Below are 26,613 nucleotides of genomic sequence, written 5' to 3'. Positions count from 1 at the left end.
ACTTTCTGCTGCAATGCTTCTGGCTAATTAAATGCAGTATATTTGTGCAGAAGCTTAAGGGAGCAGAAAGTACACCTTTTGTTCTAATACCTGTTCATACTAATAGTCTTTGCACAGAAGAGACCTACTAGTCAACAAAGCATTAGCCCACAGATGCTTCACACATGGGTGGAAGGTGGGTAGGGAGGAAGCAGTTTTAAAGCATTACCTCAACACTGACCTCAGCACAACACACAGGTGAGAAGAGTTGTTGCAGAGGAAAAAAACACTTGCTGCTACCATGATCTTCTCTGAGTCTAAAAAGTTATATTTCACCCTCAGAGAGGAGACTTTTTATTTAGAGAGTGGTCCAGCAAACTCAGTTCAGCACTTCATGTGTGTTTATGACAAAGCATATTACATTTAAAAAATGTGAAAATTTCACATGTTCTTCCCACTGTCTTGCAGATTCTAAAATGAAATAACTATCATGGTGTCTACCTATATCCAGATTACTATCAGTAACAGTAAAGTAACATCCAAACTCACTGTTAAATACAGTGCAAAAGTGTTTGCCTAATGGCAGATATTTCAGACTTGCAGTTTGAAGTGACTAGAATTTAATTAATAACAGCTGGTGATATATAAGGAGAAATGAATATGCACTCATACTACCTTAGATAAATTGGCTCCTTGGGAGTTATTTAGCAGTTATATTTAACTTAATTAGTAGTGTGAGTTGATCTGATAATGAATATGCTGCAGAGTAAGAAGGGTGGTGGTGGTGGTTTTTTTTAGAGCCTCTATTTCAGATGAAAAAAAGGCAATTCAATAGATGGATACTGGGTTTATCATCCTCCATCTGCCTGTGAAAATCCTTCATGTACAGACCCAAAAAGATTAAAATAGTGAATAACAGTGTTAAAGGAACACACACTGCACAAAATATCTTAAAATGATGTGGACTAGTTTCTCTTTATATACCTTTTCTTCTATTTGGTCTTCCTTGCACTCTTTCAGTTCTTGATTGCACTACTATGACGAAAGTAGCAATTTAGTTGTCTAATTAATCTTATAAATAGGAACAAGTTGGTGGTTGGCTTTTCCCAGTGGTAGCACATCACCAGTAGTATTCATTTCAAATTTTACAGTATAGTGCTGCAGGTCTGGCAGAGTTGCCATGTGATCTGCAGCTGCCGTGTAGGTTGTGCAATGGGCCCTTGTTAGCTGACACAGTCATGTCCTTTCAGTGCTGTGCACTGCCTCTCCTCTTTTCCTGACGTGACATTGGGTATGTGGCAAGCCCTACTGCACAATATATAAAAAAAAAAAAAAAAGGGGGGGGGGGGGGGGGGGGGCAGAAATTGCTGCCACGCAGAAAATCACAAAGTTTTTAAGGCCATCAGGTTAAATTCTAGTCTTTCTGTGATAGAATAATTTCACTTAAAGAAAAAACAGTATCTACCCTCATAAGTCATTGTTTATTGTTATTATCATGCATGTGATTTAGCATTGTTTCACAAGAAATTAAAAACTGAAGTAAAGAGAATGTCTTTTTATACAGCAAATGTTAATGACATTCACTTTTGATATGGTTTAAAATTTTCCATTTGGGCATTTAGATTTGCTTAGGATGGAAAAGGATTGCAGATTGAATTTTCAGCTAGCTGAAATGTAGTTTTGTGGGCCTTGCTGTAGAGAATGCAGATAGTACAAATTTTGATCACGGTTTAGATATTATTAAACAAACAAGGCCAAATAAAATTTTGGTATGGAAACCTACGTTAGCTTTTAGTATTGCAGTTATGGAAATCCCTTAGGAAACTATGTTCAGAAAATCTAATTACAGTTTGGCCTTTCTCCAAGAAATTCAAAATTAAGAATTGCTTTCAATCACCTCTGTTGTGTTTGAGTCTGGTTTGTTTCTTATTTGGACTTTGTTTTTGCATACAGAAAGGGATGAACACCTACCTACTTAAGCAATCCTGTTAATTTCTATGAAGGTACTCATGTGAGTGTGTTTGTATAAGAATTATGCCAGTAACACCTTACATGTTATCCTATTAAAGAGAACAGTAATGCTTTTTTCCAACACAAATTGCTTATCACAATTGCTTATCAAATTCTGTAGGAAACACATAACAAAGTGATTAAATAACACTAAGATTCCTGCTAAGAGTCTTACATTTTTCAACTCAGTGAGGAACTTGGAGAAATAAAACTATAATCTTCAATGAGACAGGTCTTAGGCCGAAAGCATCATTTAAGCTTGTAAGTATATATGAAAAATAAAAACACAGTGAATTAAAAAGTAGCCTCTCTGAAGTCATAGGAATTTTGCTATTGATGAAACCGCTTTTTGTATTTCACACTAAAGACATGAGAAACTAAATCTACTTTTGCAAATCAAAACAGAATGAACCTCTGGTTCTTCTTTAATGCAAACCTCCACAGAAATCAGGCCTGCATTGCTCCTTGTCTTTGGCCTTGTTAGGAGCTCTCCTCTCTTTTTTTTTTTTCTTTTTTTTTTTTTTTTTTTTGAATATATTTTAAATAGAATAGCATCTAGGGTTAACCCATTCAGGTAAAAGGCTTTGTATTTAAAAGGAAGACAGATACATGATTTCTTCCAGCTACAAGTTTGCAGCCTTTCCAAAGTAGCCTTTTCATATGCCATTTAGAATAATTAGATATTATTTGAGTTGCTAAATATTTAGAAGGATTTGAATCATCCTGTTCAGCCCTCCTTAGGCTAATCCTGCAGGAATTTCCTGTGTGGGCTTCTGCAGTTTTCTACAAATTAAAGTATGTAAAATGAATTGAAGGACATTCATCATTTTGGCATTTCCATTGTTTGTTCATACGCCCAGGAAAAGAGCACAGAATTCATTTCCCCAGCTAATCTGATGCCAGAATAATGTGGATAATATAAAATGTTAGAATATATCTGTTATTTAAACCTGATCGTTCAGTAATGTTTCACTAAGTGTCTACCAGCAGCTTTGCTGCTGACATGCTTTATAGCCTGCCACCTTCCCATTTCCTTTTCTGCATCTCATCAAGACTTTCACATTAGCAAATGAAGCCTATAAAACTTGAAATATGAATAAAGGACACCTGAAACAAGATACAGAGTAGAGAATGTGTGAGAGCTAAATTATTTAAAATGACTGTATTATGTGGCTTCTTAAGTCTTATGCTGAAGATTAGAACTTTTTCTTCTGAGCTTTGAAGTTCCGTGCAAAATAGTGCATCACTAAGCTGAATTTAAAATGTCATATTGGAAATGGAAATGTCCTACTCAGAAACTAGTAAAGAAGGACCTCGTTTTGTTTTACAATGATTGCGATAGCTAAATAAGTGCATTACTGACCTGCTCTAGAGAGTATCTTGACACACTCTTTTTCATTCTGATAAATAGCTGTTAAAAGGTTCTTGTGGTTACAAGACATGAAAAATGGGGGGGAATGCCAAAAATGATTAATAAAGCATATTCCGTTGTCAAATTCAGAAGTTCTGATTTCATTTAAGGCCTTTGTTGTGATGCTCTTTCTCTCAGTATATGGTCCTCCAGTGAGATCACTCATCAGCAAAGTTATTTTGTGTTAGACCAGAAAGCTCAGAAGTCGCTGTAGTCTGAGGTTACAACTGAAAGCTTGAACAGTTTATGGAAAGTAGTTAAATATAACGATTGCGTTTTCTACTCAATGAAAAAAAAAATAACATGTTTTTAGTACCAACTACAGAAATTTTTAGTTATAAATCTCTTTTTATGTCCTAGGTTGATGATTTCATTAATAACTTCTCACTCAGTATGAGAATTAAATTAAGCTTTGGCCCTAGCTTAATTTAACCAAACCCAGGAATTTTTAGTGTGAATTAGCTCAAGACAACATGTATACTCCTGACTGAAGCTGGACTGCTGCAGTCATTTGATCTCTCTGTTCTGTGATAAAATTCCAGGACCTGCATTGTGTCATGAGACCTGTAGTTCAGAAAAAGAACATGTGCTGTGGGAGAATAGATGTAACCAGCTCCGTGGATGCTAATTGTCAGCTGGCATTGGATTGTCTGAACAAGAAAGGTTAACCATGTTATTTTGAAGAGAAAATTGAATTATTTGGCAAAGGTCAATTTTGTGAAAACTGCTTTTTTCTATTAAACCTTTTCACCAATAAATCCAGACTCTTCTAGCTAGAACTATTTTGTGTTAAGTATGTCATTACACTTACTATCAATAAGATTGTCAGCAGGCTTAATAGCTCATTTTTATAATTTCAAATAAATTGAAAATATCTCTAAGCTGAAAAACCCTATTTTCTAGTCAAATTATTACTCAAAATCATGAATGCATTAAGCCCCCTTAGAAAAGAAGAAAAGAAAAGAAAAGAAAAGAAAAGAAAAGAAAAGAAAAGAAAAGAAAAGAAAAGAAAAGAAAAGAAAAGAAAAGAAAAGAAAAGAAAAGAAAAGAAAAGAAAAGAAAAGAAAAGAAAAGAAAAGAAAAAAAAAGAAAAGAAAAAAGAGAAAAGGAGAGGAGAAGGGAGGGGAGGAGAGGGAAGGGAAGGGAAGGGAAGGGAAGGGAAGGGAAGGGAAGGGAAGGGAAGGGAAGGGAAGGGAAGGGAAGGGAAGGGAAGGGAAGGGAAGGGAAGGGAAGGGAAGGGAAGGGAAGGGAAGGGAAGGGAAGGGAAGGGAAGGGAAGGGAAGGGAAGGGAAGGGAAGGGAAGGGAAAACCACGCCCTGCATACTTATGAAAAAAATACCTGAGCAAAAAAGATGTATTTTCTTTAGTTCCTATTTGCAGGAATTGTTTCTGTGAGATTGTCCATCATGTGTATCCCACCTTATTAATCTGCAACAATATTATGGTGACAATATTTGTAGCACACAACATAGAGTCTGATATTAGTGCAGACTATTGATTTCATGGTAAGCATTTTCAATTTAACCATAATGGACACCCTACCCAGTATGTTCAGTTTAATCAAGCCATAAGAATATGTTCTTTATAACTCCATAGTGATTTTTTGCTGTGCAGAACTGATTTAAAAAATCACAGCATTATTCAGTAGAGTATGTTCAAAAAAATCTTAGAATGTCTTCCATTCTCTATTTGTTAAAAAAGCCTTTTCATCTTGGTGAATGCTGATATCCTGCCAACTTTTTATTTGATCAGAATGATATGTTGTAAGACACTATGATAATTTTCACAGAAGTAAGAACTGTGAATAATAGGAATTTCCTCCCAATGCAGAGTTAAAAAGATTTCACTGAAGTGAAAGCTTTTCATACTTTCCAAAGCTGGTCTGCCAACTCCTTGTAGCTCCACGTTTGAATACTAGAAGTAAGTTTGCTGTTTAGCTGCTGGATACTTGTTTATCCTTCCAAATTCTATGACAATGTCTATTGAGAGGGTATTCTATAGCTCTGACTTCAAGAGCACACAAAATATTCTTCTATTAAGCAGAGAAAAATGCACAACCAAACTGGGATAGAATGAAAAGTGACAGGATTTGGTATAAATGAGAGGAAGGCTGGAGTTAGCTGCTTGGTGATTTGGCATTTACATTACAAGTATCAAAGGCACTGTCCTTCCCTACCTGTGACCAAATACGTCCACATGCATATTCAGCATGAAGCAGCACTGTATGATAAAGCCATACCTATTCTAACAACAGACCAGAGAAGTAAAGCCATGAGTGGTACAAGGTGTTTTGCTGTTCAGCAGCAAATGCCTCAATTGGAAAGTGAGGGTGAAATGAAAATATCTTTACTACTGTCATTAGTGACTTCATATTAATGTTGTTGCTGCTAGGCCAAGTTCACATGCAATGGGACTGTACATTAGTTTTCTCTGAACTGCTAGTGTGTGCAACATAACAGAACATGAACAGCTAAGTTCCTAGCGGAGTCCCATCAGCCCAATGTCTCAGCCCAGCCCAAGTGGAGAAAATCCCGGTCTGATACCTGCTTCTCTAGTCTGCCTCAGGCAGCAGCCTGGATGGGGGAGGCATGGCTTGACCCCTGTGCTGGCAGAGCTAAGGACGCATCTTCTCTTTGCCTCTCGTCTGTCTTTCAGTTTCATCCCCATTCAGGGTAGCAGACAGGTTCTCTAACCCTCTGTCTTGATGGACAATACTTGGTAGGAGCTGCTGTTGCCAGTAATCCTTTTTGCTCTACAAATTCAGCTGAGCCCTGTATAGCCACCTCGGACTGTTCCCATGTCTCTTTGATACAAGCTGACCTAAACAGAGAGGTACAACTTACTTATAGTCAGTATTATCATGCATTCACAGTAAAACATCTACTTTCTGACCAGAACACTTAGCTGAGAATTAGCTATCCGTGAAAAGTACGATGGCCTGACGACAGTATTAATGTGTTGGTTTTTTTTGGAACCAAATATTATTAAGAGGATTTTGATCAGCTGTTTGTTTTCAGTTTCCAAGAAGAATACTCTTCCCTTGTTTTCAATGTTGCTCATTCTTCCCACGTTTTACTAATTAAGCAGATGAGATTTATTCTCTTCTGTACTGTCTGTAAATAAAAAAAAAAAAAATCTTATTATGGTGTCTTTTCATTGAAGCTAGTGAAAACATCAAGCAAGTTTTCATCTTCACCTCATTTTGCTACCTTTCCATACATGTGTATAAATAGATAACAACAACAAAATGTTTTCTTCTTAAATACCTGTTGCTAACATGCCAAAGCAGAACTTCTGTGCTCATATACTGTTCTATATTTTTGCTAAAATAAGAACAATTCTTGCTTTTAAATAAGGTTTCTGTACGTTGTCTATATAACATCTAATGGGGAGTTGTCATATTTCCTAGTTTCTTGGTCATTAATTGATGGCATGAGACCAGGAATGCAGGTACCCAAATATGGTTTATGTCACTTCTCCTCATATGCAGATCCCAGGTTTCAGAAATATTATCAAGCAATGTTCTTGCTGAAAGTAGGGTTCAGAGCCTGCTTACATAAATGTTGAAGCTTAAACATTAATTTGAAAAAGCCTATTCTCATTGTAATTTTTATAAATGTAGCATCAATTTGATTGAATGATTGTTGACAGACTGGCCGTTTGTTTTTATCCATTATTACTGTTAGATTTTTACAGGGTGTCTCAGCAGTTTTGCAGAGCTTCTGTTTGTGAGATGACAGTCTATCATTACTAAACATTTGATGTCATGAGCATTTTATGAAATTAGGAAATGGAAATGTATTATATAAATATATTATATAAATGGAAATGTATTATATTCATTTCCATTAGGAAATGGAAATGTATTATATTCAGTCATGTCAACTGTCTCATTATTCCCCATTCATCAGAGCAGGTATTTAATTCTGAGAAATAGCTCAGCAGTTTTTTATCCCTTCCATGCCTCTTATAGAAACACTTTCCTCTGATCAAGTTATCTGCATTTTGGTGTGTCAATCTGTTGTGGTGCTTTTCTATGAATCTGTTCCTGAAGAATCTTGTTTTTCTCCTTAACTGTTGCCATATATTAATTAAGGCAGCTTGTTTTTAAGAAGTAACTGCAGGGGGGCAGGGATGGCAAATATTGAGCATTATCTGTACCAGTGTGTGATTTTTTCTGTCATAATATATGCACCAATAACCTATTTTGACTCTGTAGTGCAGCTGTAAGAAGGTCTCTTCTCAATGCCAGTGGCTGCAATACTTTAAGACCATTGATTTTCTATTCATCCTCTATAAGAATGAGGAATTTATTTTTTTTTTCTTGAGCTTCTTTATCATTTTATATGATTTCTTGATTTGCTGACCAGCATTTATGCTCATGGACTGGGCCAGCACCAAGGTGTCTTAGGACAGAAGAAATATAAAGAAGGGCTTAAGATGCCTCTTCACATACTCTTATTACCTTAGCTGTACTTCAAATCTTGTATTGAACTGTGGGAACAAGCGATAAATTTTGCAGTGGTGTTTATGGTATAATAAAATACCAAAGAGGGAGACAATTTAAGCTGTTACCTTCGAGGTGTGACTGTTTTTTGTTGGTGGTGGTGGTGGTTTTTTTGCTTATGCTGCAGTAAATCAGGAACATTATCAGGGACATGAATGATATTATGCTAGTGTATAGCTACTATGAAAAAGGAAAATGTACAGAAAATTTAAATGGTATCATTGGTATGAATATAAGATGCTTACTCATTTTCCTTGTCTAAATATTCAAAACCATGCAAGATGCAAGAGAAAACCTTCATAACTAGACAAGAAAGAGAATTTACTCTTAAGGCATTTGTCCTGAGCTGCTGCAAGTTATCCTTGTTCTTGAAAAAAAAATTAAATCTGCTCACCTACAGAAGACAAAACCCTTATAACTTATGTCTGAAGTTCACTGTGGCATAAACACAGCTGAGCATTTCTTCAGTAACCTGTGCGATTATGTAGGGCCTTTTTGACTGAAGGTCATCTTTATTCTGATGGTCATGGACCTCTGCTGGATTTTTATAAGGAAATGTAGATTAATTTTCTGTGATAAAATACCTGTACATTTGCTGTGGACTTAGAAGTCATCTGCATGAAGGAGATTCTCTTTCTTTAATTTAGTTACATTGCAAATGTGATTAGACAAAAAAGTAAACTGAGAATGTCATTTCAACTGTGGAAATGGTTTAGTAAAGCCTTCTTATTACCATCACATAGCATGAAATTGTCCCAACACATATATTGTTGCAGTGTAGGTTAATACCTAGAGAATGAGTCTACACCATTACTCTTGTCATTAAAGCAATATTTGACCTCAACAGTAGGGGAGTGAGGATGCCCTTATTTCACTGAAAACAGCTTTTAGCCAGTAGGAGCTCTAAAGCCAGATTCTGTGAGTAGTGGCCTGCTACTTGCAAATGGTTTTTTTTTTTTTATCCAGAAGTGACAAGAGAGAATTAGTTTTGAACTCTGTCTTTTCTGACCTCAGAGGAATAAATTACCTTCTCCTTAGAGGTAGTATGACTGACTGGCACTTTACAGAGTGTTCACAGTTTTCACCAGCCTAGGGAATAATCATTCAAATCTAACAATTATTGTGGCCTCTCTCATCTGGCAGCCAAGCACTGTTCTTAAACTGTAGTACTAGGGTGTATGTACAATTTTAGTAGACACTGTTTGAAATTGGCTGTTTCTTGAAGTGGACACTGAAGCTATAAACCTGTCAAGAATTTTTCCTAAGAGAAAATTGTTCAGAATTAGTTCATAGCATTTTATTGGAAATTTATATGCCATTCCTTTACCCAAACACATTTATAAGAAGCATTTTTTTCCAGATAACTGCAGTGTGGTGTGTTTTTTGTTGTTGTTGTTTGTTTGTTTGTTTTTGTCTCAAGTTTTAATAACAGAATCTGAATGCAAAACCCATGACTATGAATATATCGGTCATTCCACAAATGTCTCATGCAAATTTGTTAACAGGATTTTTAAACCTACACAGTGAATAAGCAAACAAAAAAAGTATTATGCAGACCAAAATGAAATACATGAATGTAGATAAGACGCACATATTAAGACAAACCTTATTATAGCACATGTTAAGGTGAACCTTGTTATAAAATAATCATTTCAGCATGAAGAGTTTCATCTATTAGTTTTGGAAGTGGTGTTATAGCTCTTTCAATGTGGAATTTCTTCTAAACTGTACAGATAAAAATATCAGGATATGCCATACCCAAATATGTATGTGTTTGTGTATTATGTATTTAGTTCTTAATAGCTGCCACCTTGAACCCAACTCACATTCAGGTGTTTATTCTTCACAGAAATGTTTGTTAGATAAAAAGTACAATTTAGTGAAGATTGGAATTAAACAGAAAGCCATCTTATCCATATTTTTACTTATGTTTATCAGATTTCACAGACATAAAATACATCGCATACAGCATATTTTAGATGTTCTTACACCTGTTTAAGTTACATCTGTCTTTTACAAGTAGCCAATTATACATTATGTTCCTCTTAAAATCTTTTCTTGCTTCTTTTCTATGTAACATTGTTTTCATTTCTCATAGATCGTAAGTGTATTTATTCCTTATCACTCAAATGTCTATGAAATGCAAGTAGTTGGTGACAGTTGGGTCCAGTGTTCCTTGGTTATATGACTAAGCCAAAGGAGTGTGAGATACCAATCTGTTGCGGGTCAGTTTAGCTCTGCTGAAGAGACCTCCTAGTTTGTTTGCTAAAGAGATTTCTATTAGTATTCTACATATCAGAAACATGTTTATTTCACCACCGTTAATTGTCCTTTATATGTTACTATTGTGTATCTGTACTATCTGCTATCATAAATGCAGTTGTTAATAGTAACCATTTTAATATGCTAAAAAATTTTTTCGTTTGGAACTCCTTCTGGTCAGCCTAAAATTTCCTTTATTTAGTATATGGATTTGTGTTTTGTTTGTTACGTATTGAAACCTATTACTTACTTTATATATATACATATATATATTTTTAATATGTTGCCATTATGGCTGTGTGCAAAATTATATCCCTGGTATTTTCTCTGTACTAAATCTAGTGTCTCTGGAAAGTGTAATAGACACATTTAGTGCCACATGATAGCTGGAAGTGTCTTTCCTAATGACAGCCACTTCGGGAACAAAGAGAAAAGGAAACATTTTGCTGTTCTGGATAGTGATGATGAAAGAATTATGGTTATTGCAATATTGCACCATTAGACTGAAATGCAGATGCCTTTGACAAGTTTTCTCTAAGGTAATAAGCAGTACAGGGCTTTCGTATTTGCTATGACCATCAGTACACTGAAGAATAAACTGAAGGAGAAAGAAGAAAGTCTACCTACACGTCCACATTGAATTGTATTGCTGAGTATTGTCATGTTGAAAGACTTCATAACTTCAAGTGCTAATCTAATGAAAACTATTTGCAGTTGTATTGTTTGCTTGCTCATTTTTAATGGCAGAATCTGTGCATGGATATTGATATATAATGTAGATATATAAATTATTATCAGTGGTAGCGCTGTCTTGATTAATTTGTTCCCTTGTTTGCTCATGATCCTCTTGATGCATGGAATAGGACTGTGATTTGACAAGACAATAAATCCAGCTTGAAAGTGCCTACTGTCTGATAAGAAATGCCATGGCTGTGTGATTTGGAATTACTCAAAATATTTTGATAGGTAGCTTTGTGCAAGCAAACTTTATGCCAAACCAGATACCACTTGAACTTTATATCAAATCTGGTATTATCTCGTCTTCTGTTGCTGATATCATACCAATGTAAAGGCATATGGCTAACATAGACACTCCGTTCTATGTTCTTACTTACTCACAGTAAATAAAATCATGTTCTGAGGCTTAATCTAGATTCAGTCTCTGACTGAATGATGCATCTGTGCCTTGCTGATGTTAATAATAATTTTAGAACAATGACCCAAATCTCCATTTTGATTTTTTCTCCTGGCTGCTGCAGCTGTGGGATTCAGGACAGTGTTCAAAGACTAGATCACCAACAGGGATGCAAGAAACAACACACACATTTGAGGACAAAATGTACTCGGGCCGTGGTTCTGAACCAATCTAACATTGAAATTTCCCTAAATCAGTCAGTCTGCCTTTCTGATTTAGATGATTACTTCCTTAATATTGCAGCAGGTGTATGTTTCCTTAGGCCTCTGGAAGGTGTAAGTCTCTAAATAGAAGTCAGCATTGATAGTTGTATGATTACAGCTGCTAACCCAAGCTGAAGGTGACTCCCTCTGTTCACTGTATGTGAATCCTGTGAAATTAAGTGCCTTAAATTCCCAAAAGCTATGAGTATAGTGTCATTATAGGAAGTATTTTAGATTTTGAAAGAAAGCCCTCAATCCTCAAGGCCAGGTGTCAGGGCAAGGTTTCATAAAAACAATGCAAATAGTTCCAGATATCTATGCCTGTCCTTTCTATACAGACTATGGCCATGAAAATCTGAACATTTTGAAAATTCTAAGGTGTTTTTTTTTTTAATACTTCATTTCTGCAATAACATTTTTCTTTTCCTCACTCTAAGCTTTTAGTAAATCCTTTTCTCAGCTCTCATAGCGTATGCAGTGAAGCTGGATTGTTGGGCTGGCACAGATAATACAATCATTTCATCCTTCTGGTAGATACTTGCCATGGAAATTATTGGGAATAACCTGCTTATCTCTGTGACTATTTTTTTTTGTCACACTGAGAAATAGGGTGATTTGGAGAAATGTTATATATAATCACCATTGTAGTTTTAAGTATATGATTGGGATAAAGGATATTATTCATAAAACATTATTAATGTGCGATTCTGAAATCAAAGAAATAATTATGTCTTCATTTCTTATCATGACTATGCAATAAATATTTTTCTTAACTGTTTTACAGTTACATTTTTTTTACTACTAACACTTGTTTCACTAATGTGAAATTTCAGTTTCATCATTTTACTGAAAAATCTGAGTTAATTCAAGAAGCCAGAAATAGCTGAGATACCTCAGGATGGGAAGGAAGGGGAGGTGGCAGTGGGAGGATGTTTTTGAGAATTTTCTTCTGTAAAGAGTTTCCAAGAAGTGAATAATCAGTATTATGTTGGGTCCCTCCCACCCAAGAAGCTATGTTCCAAAATTTAAGCTTCTTTTGAATAGCGGCTATGTTTACATGGCTGGAGAATTTGCTTGGATCTGTGGTTTAGCATCTGAGGAGAAAGAGGAAATGCATTAAACTCTTCTCTTTTGATTGCTAATTGCTTAGAAACTGTACATTGTATCTACTGCTCATCTTATAGTTACTAACAAGCACATTTATGTTTTGATCAAACTGTCCCAGGGCTGCAGTAGTCTATCATTTATTTTACCTAGAGGAAGGAGTATGTTTAATATTGTAGGCCTTTGTAGTCCTATTGAAAATAGAGAGAGAAGAAGAAAGAGAGGTTATATTTTACAGTGACTCAAAAAAATGAAACATTTTGTTCTCTGCCCTGGAATGTTAATAAAAGCACTGTAGTGACAATAATATATAGCCTTTTCCAGGATGGAAGGAACAGAAACGTATGTTCTGCCTTCTGGCAAGAACAATGATTATGCGTTTTATCTGTCAAATTTATCTGTATATATAATGCTTCTAGAAGCATAGTATCTCTGTACTGAAATATGTGAAATTAAATTAACAATTCTACAAACCAAAGTCATGCTGAAAATAAAAAACATGTTCTGAATTATAACTGTAGTTTCTAGGAAAAGGAAGACCAGAGATGTTTATCCACTATCTAAATATTAACTATTTTTTTGCATGTATGTATAAAGTAGATGTGTGACCAAAAAATAAATAAGCTTTTTTAAGACACTCTTAAGTAGCTCCATTTTGACGGAAGGTTTTGTTTATTAAAAAACTATTACTGAACTTCTTCCAGTAATTTAGAAGTTTAAATTCACATCTTCCAAACATTTTTTTGGCAGACATTACTTTTTTGACATTATGTTATGAGAGGGTAAGCACAAATAATACCATATTTTCAATATTTTGAGAGGTGCGATCAGTATAATCCAACACACTATCAACAGTTAGGAATAAAGATTCATTTCTGAAGTGTTTTATTTAGAGAAAAAAAATACATAATACATTTATTATTTAGAGAAAAACATACATTTATTTAGAGAAAAAAATACATATTCTATTGATATACTTCAGTCATTTGACTGAAATTTATATTTATTTTACAAATAAAATTAATTTAACACATTATAAGAAAGTTTACTCACAGGTAATTTTAACTTTGAAAACTACTCTTTCTTGTAACATAGATCTGCTCATAACCTTTTTTATCGCACTGCATGCATAAACTAACTGAATTCTACATCTGTATTCAGCTAGGCTTATGCTGACATCACTGGGTTTAATTTGTTAAAATAAGATCACTTTTAGGAATGTCCTTTTACTTGATATTTTCACACTTTGATTACGTTCATGTTCTTTACCTAGTATTTATTTTAACAACAACAACCAAAACCAGTTTTGGACTACTTTTCAGAAGGATTTATATGGTCTTTTATTAGTATACTTTCTGATGACAACATCTTTATCGTTTTCAGGATTTCATATAACATGCTGAGGATATTAAGCACTGATATCAGACAAGAGGAACTAACAGTGTCTGTGAGCAAATTACCTTATCAGTAATCATTCTCAAAAGATTAGCTCACAGGTAGATTTCAGTGAACATCTGGATAATTGATCCGTTTTGTCTTAAATATTTCAATTATTTTCATTTCCAATTGAAATTTTCTAGCAAAAAGAAGAAACTCTTACTAACTTCCAACATATATCCTGACTATCATTTGGGACATGCAATACAATTATGTATTCTGATTTTTTCTAGTATAAATATAATAGATGATAGAACTGTAATTCTGTTCACTGTGTTAGGAAAGGCCATCGCTTTGCAACAGAATTCAAGCAAAGACAATAGAAAACAACTGTCAGGGCACATTCAGTTCTTATAAGACAAACAGAAAAATATCGTGATGAAATACTCATATAAAAGGGTGAGTGAATGCAGTAACAGTGATGTTCATTTGAGTGAAAATTTTATCTTAACAATTAGCCTTTATTTCATGTTAAGTACACTTCTTTGTTGTTCCATTTGGATATCCATATAAGAAACAATGTGTTATTTTTCTTCATTGGCATTTCTTCATTCCGAAGAAATAAGTTTATAGTGACATGATATACTATACCCATAAATGTCATAAAATCATACCCAGTCATCAACATCCATGTGGCTTTGGTCAAAAGTACAGAGTAAATATGATGAGGACAGTTGGTTTTATGACACAATCTTATTATTATAGAGCTCAGATGGCTGAAACAACTGCTTGAAACAGAAAGACCTAGATTTTACACAAAGGAAGGGCACATTATCCACTTGCCATGAGGCCAAGTGAAATACGCTATTTCTATAAAAAGGAGCAAACTACCTTTCCATAGGTCAAGAGACATGCTAAGCTTCACTGTCATATGCACAATATGTAGCTATGGACTATAATTAGAGGGCTCTAGGAGCTACATTTATTGTTATTATTACCATTGAATGTCAAAAGGTACATGACACTGAAAGAAAATGTGATTCTTGCTCTATGAAGACTTCAGTTTTTCTGTAAATGGAAAAAGGCAAGTATTAGCTCAGACTTTATTGTGGGTGGAAATTCCATATTTTTGTGACCTCTGCGAGAGGTTGTTGTATGCAAGCAGACATTTCTATGAATTTCAGATGTCAGAATGAAAGGAGGGGGACAATTGAAAATGCATGATCAATATAACTTCTTAGTCTGTAATTTATCATATTGCTTTTGCTCGCTATGGATTAGATTATTTATTCTCATATTTAAAAGGGTTATATTTTTCTCAGAGAGCTTATTTTTATTTTCATTTACTTAACTGACACCAGTCCACTGCTAGAACTTCCCATTAAAGATGACTTTGTGATATAAATGTTAGCTGTTTCCTTTGCTCTCAGTCTGTTAACTGCTAATGAGTAAGGGAGTGTTCTGTTTAAATAATGCTTAACATCTAATCCATGAAAACAATGTATGAAACAGTTTCTGAAGCCTACAAATATGGTCCCTCTGGTAATCTGCAAACTTGGCAAAACTACTTGACTATAGATGAAATGCCATTTTGTGATCAGAAGGGACTGCAGATGCAAGGCTGATAAAGCGCATCCATATCACTGAAAAAAAAAAATGGCATAAATACTTCTCCAGACAGAGCTTCATATCACTAGACATTAGGTCTTTAAAGGGAAAGTGGGAGGGACTGAACCAGTATTTTTTTTCTATTTTTCTTTTTTGTGCGTAACTGTGCACAAACAAGTATTTACAAACCATACATTAAATCTATTGCACAGCAATAGAAATACTATAGTGAAACAATTTCTATTTTGATTCAGTATTAATTATTATTAAATTAATGAGACTCATTTATAGTCTTGTTTGGCTTGGTCTGTCTAGGATGCTGCAAAATATTGTGCTGATAATGGCATGCAAATCATTTTTCTGTCTGCACAAGTGCTCAGCCCCTTCCCAATCAAAAGTGACAACTTCAAAGGAATGATTTAGCACAAGGGAAGTGTATTTGGTAAGAGAAAGTGGAGTTATATTCACTTAAAAAAAAAAAAAAGGACACTGACAGAGGAACAGCACTGTTAGCTTTACTGTGCTCACAAAATTCAATCCAGACGATTCATCTGACTAAAGCTGAGTACCTATTGCAGTGGTTGCAATATACTGTATGTATTTTCGTGTATGCATTTTTGCTATTTGGAAGAACTTTCCAATATGCATCTGTATACTTTTTTTTTTTTCCTAGATAAATTTACCATGCATTTTTACATGAAAGTAGGGAATTCTTAGAGCAGGCTTATCATAGTTCTGCATGTAATCTGACAGTGGGAGAACTACGGTTTTCTTAGCAAATTAAACCTACAGGGCTGGCTTCATTTTCCATAATTTTAATGTAATAGCAGGATGGGACATTTGTTTTCTAGTGAAAATTTTAGAAGTTTAAAATATTCCTTCTTCTACAGGTTGTGAAACTAGATCCAAATTCTGGAGCATGTTTTGGTTTAAGTTTAGAAAAACAAAGCACAAGAATGTTCGTTTTAATTTCTTAGCACAATATTCATTCTTTTCATTGTTGTGGAGTTGACACATGAGTTGTTAAAAAGGTGTTTTGTTTCATTTCCACACTGCTACATTTGAGTACTTCATTTGTATGTTATTCTCAGACAAAGTATATAGAGGGGGAAAGCATGTATGCTACCATTCATTACTTTCCATTACACAACTCATTCTAATTGTTCTTCTTGCTTTTTAATGATACAGTAAAAAATAGCTACTATAATGCTCTCAGTTGGTATTTTTATGCAATATCTGATATCAGATAGCAAAATTATAACCCATTTTTAATAGTAGAAAATGGTGCCTTTAAATTTCCTCCTTATTAAATACATCCTCAAACTTTTCAGCTTCTATATGGAAGGATGCATGATGGATAAATCCAAGTATTTCCAGGGATAGAATGGAACCTAGAAACATAAACACATTTCAAACTGAAATACTATGCTATATGACAAAAAAGAAAATTCTTCAGGACTAATCATGTTTTTTGTTTGGTTGGTTGGTTATTTTTGTTTGTTTGTTATTTTTTTTCTGGGCTTAACGAAATACGGTGTGCCTTCGGAACTGAGGAATTAAGATCTACTGTTCAGTACAGCACATAACTGGAGGACTTGAAAGTATCCTTGACATAAGCCAGAGTTGTGACACAGAATCTGCTCTCTTTAAAGTAACCCTACAAAAAGAAATTGTATTCCAATGCAATTTCAGTTTGTTTAAGTTTAATGTAGTATATTTAATGCCTCCAAAAGTGGTGATTTGGGATGAAGAGAACACAGAGCTAAAGGATGTCCAAGCCCTTTGTCTTTTATACTGCCGTGCTGTATTGAGACATTGCCAGCATTGAGGCAATTACTAAATGAGTATTGGCAAATTCTTTTTGTATGATCAGCCTTTGAGTGTCTTCATGAGTTACCTAGTTAAGAAAAGGGTAGCTTGGATCATAGGCATGAAAAGGCTGTCTCTATTCTGGTGGAGATCACAGGGAAAGAATAATAGATTCCCTGTGTTATTACATTTCTGTACCAAGGGAATCTCCTTTAAATTGGATCCCTGAGCAGCCACCAGCTGTGACAATGTATGGCAACAGCAACGATTTAACACAGATATGTAAAGCTTTTTCAAGCTGTACTTTTTTCTTACCAAGTTCTCATACCAATACCAGATGTGTCATCCTCCCTAGTCCATTCCCCATGGCAGGGTACTATGAGTCCAGCTGATACTATTGTTATAAAAGCAAGCTTCTGCACCTGCATTGGCAATCCAAACATGTGGTATCTGAGTGAATAAAAGGTGCTTTCTTCCATTCAGCAGATTGTGTGAAATAAAGGTAGTTTTTCCCCTCGGTTTCTAAAGTGAAGATTCCCACAAAAGACATCGGTCTGATAAACATATGCAACAGTTGTATGTGCTGGAAGTCTGTGCAAGTAAATTAAAAGTAGTGCTATATTCTCAAAGTAGAGTTTGAAATCTCAGTTCTGGGACTGGATGATTATTTTTAAAGCTCTTCCTGCATTTAAAGAGAGAGATCTTTTAAAAATCCTTTTTTTTTTTTTTTTTGTATTCTTTATTAAAATTTCTGTGAACTTTTCCCAGCTCACAGGGTGAAAAGTGCAGGAAAATTAAAGCATTCACATGTGAGAAAACAATTGTTTGATGACATCTATACTTCTCTTTGTAATGCATTATTTATTCCCTTGCATACCTATGGCTTGTACAATATATATGGAAAGGAGTGCAAAGTTCTCTCCCTAAATCTTATATTATGCCCTGGCTATAACATAAGCAGTATTTAACACAATAATATATGCACACCTACTTCTATATGCAATACAACTTTAATTACTGCTTTGTTTATTGTATATGAGTTAAGAGTCTCTGGCCTGCATCTCCTGCATCGAATAACATTGACAAGGTCACCAAGGCCTACCTATGTGGCTGATCAGTCAAAGAAAATTATCAACAACTTATCTATTTCATGTGTATCTGGTGATGTCTTCAGGGTTGTCTGTACACTTATCTGCTATTAAAATAAAAATAAAAATAAAAAATAAAAATAAAAATAAACTATTTTTTAAAGACATTATAAATATCTGTCAAGTTTCAAAACAGTATTGACACTTTGCTTAAATAATGAACTTTTAAAGAAGTAAATTTTCAGATATTTCCAAAGTGAAAACATTCTTCACTTCAGGACTTGGTCAAGTATATTTAATAATGATCAGAAACATATGTACATCATCCCATTTTTCATAGAATCATAGAATGGTTTGAGTTGGAAGGGACTTTAAAGATCATCTCATTCCAATCCCCCTACCATAGACAGGGTCACCTGCTACTAGACTGGGTTGCTCAAAGCTCAATCCCACCTGGCTTTGAACACTTCCAGGGATGCAGCATCCACAGCTTCTCTGGGCGACCTGTTCCAGTGCCTCACCACCTTCTGAATGAACAATTTCTTCACAATATCTAATCTAAATCTACCCTCCTTTAGTTTAAAGCCATTGTTGCTTGTCCTATCACTACACTCCCTGACAAAGAGTCCCTCCCCAGCTTTCCTGTAGGCCCCCTGTGGGTACTGGAAGGCCACCATAAGGTCTCCCTGGAACCTTCTCTTATAGTCCATCAGCCTGTCTTCGTAGGAGAGGTTCTTCATCCCTTGATCATCTTCATGGCCCTCCTCTGGACTCATTCTAATACTTCCATGTCCTTCCTGTTCTGGGGACCCCAGAGCTGAATGCAGTACTTCAGCTGAGGTCTCATGAGAGCAGAGTAGAGGGGGAGAATCACCTCCCTCAACCTGCTGACCATACTTCTTTTGATGCACACCAGGATACAGTTGGCTTTCTGGGCTGCAAGCACACATTGCTGGCTCATGTTGAGCTTCTCATCAACCAACGTCCCCAGGTCCCTCTCATCAGAGCTGCTCTCAATCCATTCTCTGCATGGCCTGTATTTGTGCTTAGAGTTGCTCTGGCCCAGATGTAGGACCTTGCCCTTGGCCTTGTTGAACTTCATGAGGTTTGCACATGAGCTGTGATTCATGAAATTTCAGAGTCATATTAGAAATGAAATATTTTGCAAGACAGGAAATTAATCAGAATGGCATGATATAAAAGAAAAGGTTATTGAAATTTTTAGCTATTTCACAGGGAAACGTAGCAATGTCTCTTCACTTTTTGATAAATAAAGGTTACTTTTTATCACACATAAGCTTTGAGGCTTGCTTTCTTTTCCCCGATATTTTACCTTCTTTGACTGGATCCCATGGCACTAGGTGAATGGAATAGAAAGAGGTGAACTCCCATATAAGCCTAAATGTGTCACCAAATTCAAACTGTTCTGATTTGGGTGCCTTCCTGTGTGGAGATTTAAAATTTGTTCTTTCCTACACCACATATTTCCAAACTTCTAGTTTGTCTGTGATGCTGAGATTCACAGCAAGGAGCACTGAACATGAGAGAGAGTGGCTATGTTGGCAGCCCATGCTGAGATTCAAACGGCAAGTCACTACCCTTTCTCCTTGCTTCTTTCTGTCAGTAGTATGGTTATATCCATACAGAACAAATCTTGCAGATAGTTGTCTGTACTTCAGGCTTAGAAAATATATATCCAGCCACTGAGTGAAGTGGCTGAATAGTGGCAGAAGTCTTTCATTAATCCTCTGTTACATTCCACTCTTCCAGAAGGACTCTAACAGAAATAGTGGATTCCACAAAGCATCATCTAAAAAACCTATACAACTGTGCATGTACCCAGCCACATATATTTCTGCAGAAGGAAATAAATTACCCCTATGGATGATGCATTAGATCTGCATTTGGAAATGAGATTTCAGGACTAGATTTTGTGAACTTATTTCTTTTGATTACTCATACGGGTTATGAGATATGTTCATTGGTCTTTGTCAACCACTGTTAAATAGTTCTGAACTGACAGGATACCTAGTGAATCTACACTTACCATTTACACTTCCTTCTTCCTTACTCTTTCTTCTGGACAAAATATCAGGTGTAGGTGTTCTTACTGAAACAGGGGAGATTTTTTTAAACTGCAGGAATTTTATTGCTACAAAACTCCAACAACTTCTTCAATGTTTCAAAAGATTTTCACCTAATACAGTTCTGCAGCTGAATGAATCACAGCTCAAAGCCAGGTGGCATATGTCTTGTGACTGTACACTCTCATAAATACAGTACAGCAAAAGCCTAAATGGAAACACATCTTTTGAAACCATCTGTTCTTACAGATATCTGCAACAATAAAGACAATAAAGACTTTAAATGTTGCTATGCTGTTTTAAACCGTAAAGGCATTTCTTATAGGTCTCTCATTGCATTCTGAAAAGCTCAATTTGTTTCACTTATAAATAGCTTAGCTGCCATGTTTGTTGCTGTTATGTTTATGAGCTTTAGAAAATCTGACTATGGCTGATGTACCTATATGTTAATATTTATAAAACAGAACCTTTGTCATGCTGGAAAGTGCTGGATTGCCCTCTGGTAAATGTAACTTTTCTTTGATTGCACGTTTTATAAAAAATCACAGGGTGAAACCGTTCTTTTAGTTGCTGATTTTTTATTTTTTGGGGGGGGAGGGGGGAGGCAGGCGGGGAGAGATGTGTGATATCTTCAAAGAGAATACTGCAGTAGGTCAGATACAAAGCTGATAATCTTTAACTGTTATTTATTCAGTTGCATCACATTGATTTTATATCTTGGCCGTAAAAATACTCGGTTCGAACAGTATTCCTAAACTTGCAAATTTAGTAATTTCTGTGGAGTCTGGAAGAAATCCCTCTGAAAGAGGTGGAATTGCATGGCTGCAGCATCGGTGTCTGATCAGCAAGGACTTCTCTAGAAGTATCAGGGGGAAATCTGAAGACACTGGTTGCTCTACCCAAATGGGGAAATGCATTGGGGGGAAAGTTCATATTAGTGTTACTGACTCAGCTGCCAAGGTGAACTTAGTTTTAAGCATCACAACAAGTTGTTAAGACCTGTTGGTTAATGAGGTGTGGAAAAAAAAAAAAAAAAATGCCACTCTGGTAACTGGAACAGTGATGGAGATTAGAGCGACACCGGGGTGTGCTAAAAGCTGTGTTCTGCTTCAGTGTTGTTTTGTTGATGAAAAAAATAATCCAGCTGATCAAAAGTGTTTGAATCAGAACAGGGGTTTGGTCTAGTTGTTTCTCAGCAAAACTCAGCCAGCATAACAGTATTGTGAAATTTAATAAGGTATTGCTTTCTCAGGAAATTAAATATTTGCAGAAAAAAGTTTCCACTTTACAGGTGGGACTAGGTTGTTCTCATCCAGATGTTTTATATAAATGGTATGCTTTTGTGGTGCATGGGGGAAAATAATAATAATAATAAATAAATAAATTTAAAAAACAGAAAAAAATCATTGTAATACAGTTAATTAATATTCACAGTTTTCAGCTGGTGTGCTAACTCCTCACGTGACAGTGGGACATTCTGCTAAGTGCTGTGACATGACAGCAGTTCTGATAAGTATAGCTTAGATATTAAAATATTTTAGGCAGCAATGGTATTCCAGCTGATAAAGCACCAGTTTAAAAAAATGGTTTTATTTAGAGTTTCTAAGGCAGGTAAACAGCCAAAGGAGTCCATCAAGACACACTACAGGTAATAAAATGGTTAACAGTGTGTCACAGCTTGCTATACTTCAATATATTTCTCTTCATTTCCTTCAATAATATTTAGTATATAGTATAAAGCATCCTTTTTTATTGAGTCCCCTTTAAATGTATGGTCATTTGAGGACCACATAGTAGTGCTCAGTTTTTTTTCACCTGAAACATGATCTGCTTATATGAAATAAAGCCAACTTAGAAAAAAATACTATGAGACAAAATCAGTAAAATAGTAAAACTTAAAATATTCAAAATCTTCTAGAATATTTTTAGGATTCTTAATATTGCATTATACATTTACCATAGATCACTCTTAGTGGAAAGTGTATATGTGTGAGATATTGCTGACAAAGTTAAAAAAACTAGTTGTGGAAGTATGGCAATATTGGATGCAGATGATAATACTAATGGGAGGAAAATAAGAAAAGGCTCTGTTTAAGAAGGTTCTTTCTGTCTCACTAAAAAGACTATACACCATTCCTGTGCCTTACCTCTGACCATCAAGAGTAAGGTAAGTAGCAGAGAGATTGCTATTACTACAGAATAATGAAAACGATGTTTTGCTCTCTGTATGATGTTCTAGGAAAAAGATCAGAAACCTGGAAACTTCCTATTCTTGCACCCACTGCATCGCAGTTGCATTAAGCAAGGGACAGAATTTTTTTAGTGGTTTGGTTTGGTAGTGCTCATCATTTGAAAAGGTTTCTATTTGGTAAGTTAAAAAGCACATATATACTAGATTCCTGTTAGGCAAATATAGGGCACTGAAAAAAATAAAAAGGATGGATCTGGTGCAAAATTAGGTGCTTACAGTAGTTTGAAAGAACCTGGTCAAAAGGTGATACTCAGTGAACCAAAAATCACATCTTATTTGTGGAAAAAAAAAAAAAAAGCTTATGCTTATAGAAGTCCCTCCCCTCCACTCCCCTCCCCGAGGGTAGGAACTGCAAAGTATTGTGATGTGTCTGCTGTTTTTTCAAGGCAATTTATTTAAAAAATGAAGAATAATATCTGGTAGAAACAGTAATGCTGCCTTGTCGATGTGCTCCTTGCTGCTACTGCTTCCTCATTTTTGCTGTTAAAGTAATAGTTGAGTAGTGGTAGGATGGTGCATCTGTTTTTAAACTTAGTGAAAACTTTTTTTTCTATCCTTTATTTGGTTCAGGTGATATGATGGTTTTGTAATGTAGTATGGTGGTCCAGTTGCCTGAATCATTGCTACTTAACTCTTCCACCAAAGACTTAAAAATTGGATCTCCCCTTGCTCGTTGCCTCTACTGAAATCCCTGAATATCTTCTGGAAAACACATTTATGGGAGCAAAGCATATGTTCTCAAAGCCTTCAACAGCAGGCCTGAATGTCTTCTGAAACTCTGATAGCTCCCCAGTTGTCTTTTAAATTCAGTTCCTGATTATCCTCCAAAGCAAATGGACAGAGAGGTCCTATGCCACATAACAGTTCCTTTTTTAACATATGACTGTTTTCATGAATTTCTTTAAAAAGCAGAAATGTTTGTTTATTTTTGTTTTTCCTTTCAAAGTGAATTAATGAAGCCAGGGATTTTTATACTGGGTATACACTGGCTGACATTTTGAGCTCCTACAACAGTTTCTGAGTTATTTTAGAGGCTTCTATACTCATGCCTTTATTTCATTAAATATTCATCCTAAAGAAACAAAAGTGGAAGTAACTAGCTGTTACCTGGGTCCTGTTCTCACACTTATGAAGAAAGATATGAAATCTTAAAAGAATGCGAAGATTTCATTTTGTGAGAGACAAGGCTCTCCAAAAAAGGATATAATACTCCTTCCTCTGTGAATTAGTTCTCATGTCTGCAGCTGCAAGACTATATAAAGAAAATTATTTTAACTGCAAGCTCTAGCTGTAGGATTTAAATATGGTGATTTTATGATGCAGAATCAATGTCCTGAGTAATCAGGATGGAGGGATGGAGCAGTCATCACCAGTGTAAAATATAACTTAAAAGATTTTACTTCATGGTCTTCTAATCATATAAATCATTTATATTTTGTTGTTAATAGCATACCTGTTCCATGAGAGTTATCTCACACCTCAGCTGTTGCAGCGTGAGGACTCAGCTAAGAACTCCTCTGTATTGCTTTATTCTATTTAAACAAGTGATGAGTAAAAGTCCTCGGAATTACTGATTTTTGATTATTATTTCTCCAGGGAGGAGAAGGCTATAAAGTGATAAATGGAAAATAACTGGGAAAAAAACATTGGCTTTCCTCTTTATTTTATGAAATTGCTTTGTTAGGTATTTTTTACTACTTTTTTTTTTTTCCTTTAAAAATGTCCTCAATATGCTCGTAAAATAGAGGATATATATTTTTAATTTTAGTTTGGCTTTATGTTTGCAACCTAGAGCCAGTACCTTATACAGCACAGTTTTGCAAGCTGCCATTTTGCTTTAATACAAAAGTATGCCATCATGTTTCATTAGATACAGTGCCTTCAGAGTAGTTTCTGCTAAAGTTATGCTTTTTCTTTTTAAATCACAGTTGGTCTTCAGCTCTCTAAATTCCCATTTCTTGTCCTTCTGAAAAACTATTTATATGCTATTATTTTTTCCCCTCCATTTAGAGGTGCAATAATAAACTTAGAATGTTATATGCAAGTTAATATTTTTTGCCGTAACTCAAGAATACCATCTCATATTGTATGCTTCTACATTATATGCTGCTCTGGTGTAATATTAACTGAGAATAGAAATAGCACAAAAAGCAACAAGACAAGGCAATGGAAGGACAGAAGGCAAAGCTGATTTTAGTCTCTTTTGCGTTTGAGTGTATTTGGAGCAGCAATACACAAAAGGCTGCTCTGAATTTCACTTGCCTCTGTTGATGCCAATAGCTGAAAATTACTGGAGTAGTACATGGTCTAGCCATATACAAAAAATTCTAGACATACACATAAATGAAATGGTAAAGTGAAACCCTGAAATCCAGATTTCATTCAGATACTATGAAATAGGTCCTTTATGTTACTTCTCTTCTGCTGCTGATGGCTCCGTGCTGTCTTGCCCTTAGCTAAGCTGCTACCAAATACCAACATCTTTAACACTGAACCATCATTGTTCACTTTGTTATGCACTACTACAGGCACTCACAGTGAACTTGACTTCTGCACTACAGCTCTTTTCTACCAAAGCCAATAGTAAAATTATAATCAGGAAAATGCCTTGGTTTAACATAAGGCATTCTTTTCTCCAAATATCTGTATGAAATATAATTACTTTGTACATGGCATGTTCTGAATATCATTGTTGGTTATTGCCTTGTGCTATGGGCAATTTTTAAAAATAAAAATTTTTTTTATTTCCTAGCTTACTTTAATAACATTTAATAAGCACTGAGAGAGGGCATCACTTAAGAGATGAGAGCTTTCTGCCCTTTTATCTTACCTGTGCTTTCAGCAGGTCAATCAACTGATCATCCAGAATGCACTGTTTTAGTCAGAACTCTCTTCCAGGCTTCTGGGACTAAGGAAAGCTGTTGAAAGCACTCCTGCTGCATGGCTTTTACAGTTTCTGTGACTTGAGTGGTCACAAAAGAAATGCTAGGGAAAAAAAAAAAAAGGACTAGATATTTGCAGGTTTAGTAATAAATTTCTAGAGAAAGGACAACTGAGTGGTAATTCTAGTGTTTGTTATTATTATTGTTGGTTTTGATATTCTATCTATTTAATAGCTTATTGGAATGAAGTAAGTGCCTTGACTTATGTTGTTTCTTCTGTCATCTGAGAGAAAAAAGGAAAAGGGATGACTCCCATCTCTAGACAAAAACAGATCAAGTAGTTTGACATATCTTTTTAAGATTTACCTCAGCTCATTTCCTCTAGCTTTACACAAGTTGGATGAAAATGACACAGCTTGTTCACACTGAATCACAGTGAATTCCCTTTCAGGGGGAATGCAAAAGAACATCAGTCACATCCCTCAATGAATTACAACCATTGTTTTTGATTTCCTAGTGGGTAATTGAAGGCTTTTACAACTAGAAGAAATAATGTATAGAGCCATGAAAAAACGGATTAACTTTTCTGAGTGCTTCATTGATGTTTTAAGGCATCTACTTTGTTCCAATTAAATTTATATAATCTTAAGTGGAGTTTTTAATAGTCATAAATAATTTTAAAAAATATATAATACAATCTTTATTCATGAAAAAAAAATCTGTCTGGACATTGAACACAGCATGGAGATGGTAAGACCATCAGTTAAATAACAGTGACTAGAACAGGTCCCTGTTACCATGCCAGCAATAAGCATCATGTCTCTTGAGCTAGCTCAGGATGGG

At 35.2% G+C, this 26,613-nt stretch overlaps 1 protein-coding gene across 2 annotated transcripts in view; it reads left to right on the top strand.

Annotated features, from left to right (window-relative positions):
- Positions 1 to 26,613, top strand: part of DOK6 (docking protein 6) — a 248,444-nt gene that overhangs the window by 202,667 nt on the left and 19,164 nt on the right. Inside the window, exon 8 of one of the 2 annotated variants that reach the window (XM_040549754.1) lies at positions 3,943 to 4,179. The exons of the other annotated variant lie outside the window; for it this stretch is intronic. Coding sequence (XP_040405688.1) covers positions 3,943 to 4,028 — 86 coding nt within the window. The 3' untranslated portion in view covers positions 4,029 to 4,179. Of the gene's footprint in view, positions 1 to 3,942; positions 4,180 to 26,613 lie in introns of those variants that run through there. 2 annotated transcript variants of the gene reach the window in all.

This window comes from Cygnus olor, chromosome 2 (assembly GCF_009769625.2).
Source record: "Cygnus olor isolate bCygOlo1 chromosome 2, bCygOlo1.pri.v2, whole genome shotgun sequence".
Taxonomy (NCBI): domain Eukaryota; kingdom Metazoa; phylum Chordata; class Aves; order Anseriformes; family Anatidae; genus Cygnus; species Cygnus olor.
The sequence above is the reverse complement of the archived record's forward strand: the minus strand, read 5'-3'. Positions and strand labels throughout refer to the sequence as shown.